The 6,545-nt window shown below is 41.4% G+C and overlaps 1 protein-coding gene across 1 annotated transcript; it reads right to left on the bottom strand.

Annotated features, from left to right (window-relative positions):
• Window positions 1–528: 528 nt before the first annotated feature.
• LOC132538626 (serine/threonine-protein phosphatase 2A catalytic subunit beta isoform-like) lies at window positions 529–1,590 on the bottom strand. The gene has a single exon (XM_060191453.1). It carries the CDS (start codon window positions 1,559–1,561, stop codon window positions 1,214–1,216), a length of 348 nt encoding a protein of 115 aa, XP_060047436.1. The 5' UTR covers window positions 1,562–1,590; the 3' UTR covers window positions 529–1,213.
• Window positions 1,591–6,545: the final 4,955 nt, after the last annotated feature.

The raw sequence follows: 6,545 nt of genomic DNA, 5'->3' as shown, positions 1-6,545 counted from the left end.
TGTCTTTAAAATTTATGCGGAAAAGAGTTCTGCCAATATTTTCCTCTAAGTATTTGATAGTTTGTGGTCTAACATCCAAGTCCTTGATCCACTTGGAATTTACTTTTGTATTTGGTGAAATACAGTGATTCAGTTTCATTCTTCTGCATGTTTCAACCCATTGTTTCCAACACCATTTGTTGAAGAGACTCTGCTTTCCCCATGTAATAGTCTGGGCCCCTTTGTCAAAGATTAGATGTCCATAGGTGTGGGGCCTCATTTCTGGGCTCTCAATTCTATTCCACTGGTCAGTGTGTCTATTCATGTTGCAGTACCAAGCAGTTTTGATGACATATATATATAATATAGTTTAAGATCCGGGAGTGTAATGCCTCCAGTTCTTTTTTCTCAAGGTTTTTTTGGCAATTCTAGGTCTTTTCTGGTTCCAGATAAACATTTGTAGCATTTTTTCTATTCTCCTAAAAAATGTGGTTGGGATCTTTATGGAGATAGCATTAAATTTGTAGATGGCTCTGGGTAATATATTCATTTTTTTTTTTTAGTTCACAAGTTTATTATGAAAAACACCGCAGTGCTCTTGTGCAGTAACATCATATTACAGGAGGGGAAAAAAACAGTTCTGTTCAAAACAATTCACCAGGTTCTGACAGTAACAAAGAACAACATGAGGCTGAGATTTGAGTAGGGAAATAAACTGAGTGCAGACAAATCATACGATTAAATTAAACGGTATCCCTGAAAATAACAAAACGATTTTAAACCTCACAAGTAGAGGGGAGGCCTTGGTACTTATTTTTAAAAATGTTCATTAAGCTCCAATGATTGTTTGCTGCTATCCTTATCTACAGTCATGCTGAGTAAAGCTATAGCTAAATGGAAGTTAAATTGTATTCACGAGGTGTTAATATTTACATCCTATTATCTGCAGTCTCTCAGAGAAAGCAAAAGTAACTACAAATAGCGCTATGCCAGAAACTGGTTTCTTGACCAACAATGTCGCTTCAGAATGCAATGAACTGGTTCATTCTAAAGTGGTCACGGCTGTTGATGACAAGAGGCTTTGTATTTTTATATGGCACATCTTTTGGTCCATGTTAAAACAAGTTTTTTGAATGTTAACTATTCTCTGACACTTTGGAGTTACTGTTGCTCTTCCCATTTCCATTAGGTCAATATATGGTTCATGGCAATACTGTACAAGTTTAAAATTTCATTACAGGAAGTAGTCTGGGGTACGACAGGTGACATGTGGCTCACCTCTGCGAGGAGCTGGATCAAACTGCAAGAAAGAGTATTTTAGAGTATCATTAAGTTCCATGATTGCAGCTTGGTTACCACAACGATAACAATAGTTTGGAGCACTGAAAATCGTTACTACATTCCAGTCATGGCACCAGTTATATCCCTCCATCACCAGCTGGTGAGCTCTAGACACCAACGTGAGGCCATTGGCATGATTAAATGTCTCAGAAATATCTTGCCCAAAAGTATAACCAGCTCCTCGAGGAGACACATCCCAACCACCACAGTCGTCTGGATCTGACCACAGCAAGTCACACATTGGGCCCTCATGAGGCACTTCTTGTAGGCGGTCAAAGACTGAAGATATTTTAACGCCATTCTTGTAGAGTTTTAGAGTGTTTTGATATATGTCCTATTTGTGGTGGTCTAATTGTTTATAGGAGACCTTTCAGAACTTCTTTCAGGGCAGGCTTGGTGATAGTTGATTCCTTCAACTGTTGCTTGTCTGAGAAGGTTTTGATGCCTCCATCTAGTCTGAATGACAGTCTAGCAGGATATAGTATTCTTGGCTGAAAGCCTTTCTCATTGAGCACTCAATATATATCTTGCCATTCTCTTCTGGCCTGTAGTGTTTGTATGGAGAAGTCTGCTGCTAATCTTACGGGTTTTCCTTTGTAAGTGACTCTTTGTTTTTCTCTTGCAGCCTTCAGGATCCTTTCTTTATCCTTATTCCTTTCCATTCTAAGTATGATATGTCTTGGTGTCTTTAGGTCTGGGTTAATTCTGTTTGGGACCCTCTGGGCTTCTTGAATCTTTATGTCTTTGATGTTGTCTAGACTAGAGAAGTTTTCAGCTACTATGGCCTGGAAAATGCTTTCTTCCTCTCCTTCTCTTTCTTCCTCTGGTATGCCAATAATGCATATATTGTTTCTTTTGAAGTCATCCCATAGGACTCTGTTGTTGTTTTCAGCATCTCTTAATCTCTTTTGAGATCTCTTCTTTTTTAGTTGTCTCTAATTCATCCTCAATCTTGCTAATTCTGTCTTCAGCCTCATAGATTCTATTCTCTCTGCCCTCTACTGCTTTCTGGAGTTCATCTATTTTGTTGCCCTGCTCTGATACTGTTTTAGCTTGTTCAGCTAGTTGCATTCTTAGCCCAGTGATTTCAGCTTTCAGCTCTCTAATAACCATGAGATAATTAGTATTTTCTTCCATATTCTCATTTGTTGTTCCTGTATTTCTGATTACAATTTTTTCAAATTCTTTACTCACTCCTGTTATTATTTCCTTAGCTAATGTTTGGATGTTGAACTCGTTATTTTGTGCTTCACCCTCTGGAGGACTTTTAGCTGGGCTCTTGTCCTGGTTCAATTCTCCAATATTTCTTCTTGTTGTTTTACCCATTTTATATATTATATTATGAGTTCCCTTTATCAGTACTTTTCAAATTATTGATCACTATTGCCTGGATTGACTTGTGTCTAAGTAAGTTAATTAAAGAGTTCACAGTGGTGGAAGTTAACAGTTGTTTCAATAGTATTTAAATCTCTGAGTTGGAGCTCAGTGGTTTAAAAGACTTTTTTTTTTCTTCCCTGTAGGCTATGGGAGCCTGAGGGCTTTTAAACTATCAATAGGCTTCAGCTTAATCACTGACTCCTGACCAAGAGATAAAGGAGGGTATGGCAGAGATAATCCAGTGGTTATGCAAAAAGACTTTCACAGCCCCTCAGCTATGCCACCGAGGTATAGGTCTTCTCCTGAGTTTCCTGGTTAGATCTCTGTCCCCTGGTGTCCCTCCCTGTCACTGCTCCAGATTCTGAGGGTAGCAGCAATGGAGACTCAGAGTTACACTTGGTGAGTCTCTGGGGAGTCCTCTCCTCCCTTAAGCTGTCCTCTTGTTGGTGGAGCAGACTGGAGGTGGTATCTCAACTGATAAACTGCTGAACTGTTAGCAGTCACTTAATCTCTCCTTAGGCTCCTCTCTCCTCTCTGTCACCAGCCACACCGGTGGTACTCACCGGTGATTTACTGGGTTCCTGATGTCATTCTAGTCCTGTCTTGTTTCGGTCCCAGGTGGTCTCCTTTGGTATTCCTAGTTGATCCAGGAGAGGAGAGGAGAGGAGAGGAGAGGAGAGGAGAGGAGAGGAGAGGAGAGGAGAGAAAGCGATCTTCCTAACCCAGCTTTCTAGTCCTATTCTCAACTCTGACACCATCTTCCCAGACAAAACTTTTTTTCAGTCCACCTGCATGTTGGCTACCAGTCATGGGCCCTTGGAACATACCTAAAATAAACTTTCTAGCTTATTCCCACACAAAGACCCCTAATTTCATCTGCTCTATGCCTACATTTGGGTCCCTGTTTATTAAACAATTTGTCTTGCTTTGTATATTACCATCTTTCAGCCACCAATTTGCAGATGTTACTATGATTCTGTCCTGACTTCCCTGGAGAAATGACCTCACCAATGTGTCCCAGAACTTCACCTCTACAGATCCCTACCCCACTAGGAAAAGATAGAAACAGGCTGGGGATATGGATCAACCTGCCAACACCCATATCAAGCAGACAAGCAATTACAGAAGCCAGACCTTCCACATTCTGCACACTATAAAGAATTCTGGGGGCTGGGTGGTGATGCATCTGATTGAGGGCACATGTTACAATGCACAAGGATCCCCCAGTCCCCACCTATAGGGAGAAAACTGCAAGTGGTGAAGCTGTGCTGCAGATGTCTCTCTCCCTCTCTACCACCCCCTCCCTCTCAATTTCTGGCTGTCTCTAGCCAATAAATAAAGCTAATTTAAAAAAAATTTTTTTTTAAAGAAAAATGTTGGTCCACATTTCAAGAGAGATACAATGGGAAAGTTTCCCACATAGATATGATGGGCCTAGACCACTAACAGATCCCTCTCTCCATCATCACTGATAATCTCCAACAGGAACAACATCACAGACCCTCTTGTAGGCCTCTACAGAAAATTGTCCTCAGTGTAGAATAACAGTGATAGGAATTGCCTCACTCTCTTAAGGGAGGCTGGGTCAACATACTCTGTCACTTGAGAAAGACTGGTCCTAAAATGAGTGCAGCCTAGAATGTGACCATGTGCATGAGTACAGCCTAGCTGTGACCATGCAATGTGAGCTCAGACTGACAGGGACTAGGAGGTTACACAGGCTCCTGTGTTAAATATGAATAGATATGGGCCCTGGATCAAATCAAGGGTATTTATATACTCTTCCCATATTTTGGAGCTACTCTCTATCCTGACCTAGATTTCTTTCTAATTGACTTAATAATGATCAACAAGACCATAGGATAAGAGGGGTACAATTCCACACAGTTCCCACCACCAGAGTTCTATATCCCACCTCTTCCATTAGAAGCTAGCTTTCCTATTCTTTATTTCTCTGGGAGTATGGACCCAAGATCATTATGAAGTGCAGAAGGTGGAAGGCCTGGCTTCTGTAGTTGCTTCTCCACTGGACATGGGCATTGACAGGTCAATCCATACTCCCAGCCTATTTCTATCTTTCCCTAGTGGGGTAGGGCTCTGGATAGGTGGGGTTCCAGGACACACTGGTAAGACTGTCTGCCTAGGGAAGTGAAGTTGGCATCATGGTATCATGGCAACTTGGTGGCTGAAAAGCATTAAGATATAAAGCAGAACAAATTGTTTAATAATCAGGATCCTAAAGGTAAAAATATAGCAGATGAGATTTGGGGTCTCCATTTTGGAAAAAGTCAGGAAGTCTATTTTAGGTATATTCCAAGGGCCCCATACTAATTTTTCCTGAGCCTAACAGCTAACATGCAGGTGGACCAAAGGTATTATCTGGGGAGATGATATCAGAGTTGGAAAGAGAACTAGAAAGCTGGATCAGGGAAGAGAGTAGCTCACAAGTATGGAAAAAGTACATAAATACTGTAAACCCCATCGATCTGACCTGGAGCCCATATTCAGCACAGGAGCCTGTGTAGCCTCTGCATGCCCCATTGGAGCTCACATTCCGTGGTCATAGCTAGGAATATTCTAGGCTTCACTCATTTCAGGGCCCATCTTCCTCGAGTGGCAGAGTATGTTGACCCAGTTCCTACCATTCTTGTTTCACATTGAGGGCAAGGCCATGTAGAAGTCCACAAGAGGGTCCATGATGCTGTTCTTGACAGAGATGAGCAGTGACAATGGAGAGAAGGATTTGTTAGATCTGACCCAGATTTCTTTTTTTTTTTTCATCTTAAGATCTCATCAAATCAATAGGGTTTACAGTCAACAATATTTACATCCCTTTTCCAAATTAGGGAGATACTCTCTTCCCTGATCTACCTTTCTGGTCCGTTTTCCAGCCATGACATCATCTCTCCAGACAATAACTTGGATCCACCTGCATATAAGATTTCAGGCTCAGGGGGGGAAAAGAAAAAGAAAAAAAAACTAGTATAGCCACAGGCTCTTTGGAATATACCTAAAATATGCCTACTAGCTGTCTACAAAATGGAGGACCCCCAACTCTTCATCTGCACTATTCTAACCCTTAGGTCCATGATTGGTCAACAACTTGTTTGCCTTTGTATGTTAACTCTCTTTTCAACCACCAGGTTTCAGATGCTAGCATGATGCCGACCAGACTTCCCTGGACAGACAACTCCACCAATATGTCCTGGAGCTCTGCTTCCCCAGAGCCCTTCCCCACTATGGAAAGAGAGAGACAGGCTTGGGAGTATGGATCAACCTGCCCATGCCCATGTTCAGCAGGGAAGCAATTACAGAAGCCAGACAGACCTTCCACCTTCTGCATCGCACAATGACCTTTGGTCCATACCAGAGGGGTAAAGAATAGGAAAGCTATCAGGGGAGGAGATGGGATACGGAGTTCTGGTGGTGGGAATTGTGTGGAGTTATACCCCCTCTTATGCCATAGTTTAGTCAATGTTTCCTTTTTATAAATAAAAATTTTTTAAAAGATAAACAGTACACATGTGATAACACATATCTTGTAAATCACTATTTCCCCCCAATAAATTTTTAAAAAGCAGAAGAAAAAAAAAAAGAAAATTAGGTTACCATTTTTTTCTTTTTTATATATTTATTTATTTTCCCTTTTGTTGCCCTTGTTGTTTTTTATTGTTGTTGTAGTTATTATTGTTGTTTTTATTGATGTCATGGTTAGATAGGACAGATAGAAATGGAGAGAGGAGGGGAAGGCAGAGAGGGGGAGAGAGAGACAGACACCTGCAGACCTGCTTCACCACCTGTGAAATGACTCCCCTGCAGGTGGGGAGCCAGGGGCTCAACCCATTTTC

Source organism: Erinaceus europaeus, chromosome 5, assembly GCF_950295315.1.
Source record: "Erinaceus europaeus chromosome 5, mEriEur2.1, whole genome shotgun sequence".
Taxonomy (NCBI): domain Eukaryota; kingdom Metazoa; phylum Chordata; class Mammalia; order Eulipotyphla; family Erinaceidae; genus Erinaceus; species Erinaceus europaeus.
The sequence above is the reverse complement of the archived record's forward strand: the minus strand, read 5'-3'. Positions and strand labels throughout refer to the sequence as shown.

Coding starts and splice junctions, on each gene's coding strand:
- LOC132538626 (XM_060191453.1), bottom strand. CDS start 1,561: ATGTGTGACTTGCTGTGGTCAGATCCAGACGACTGTGGTGGTTGGGAT.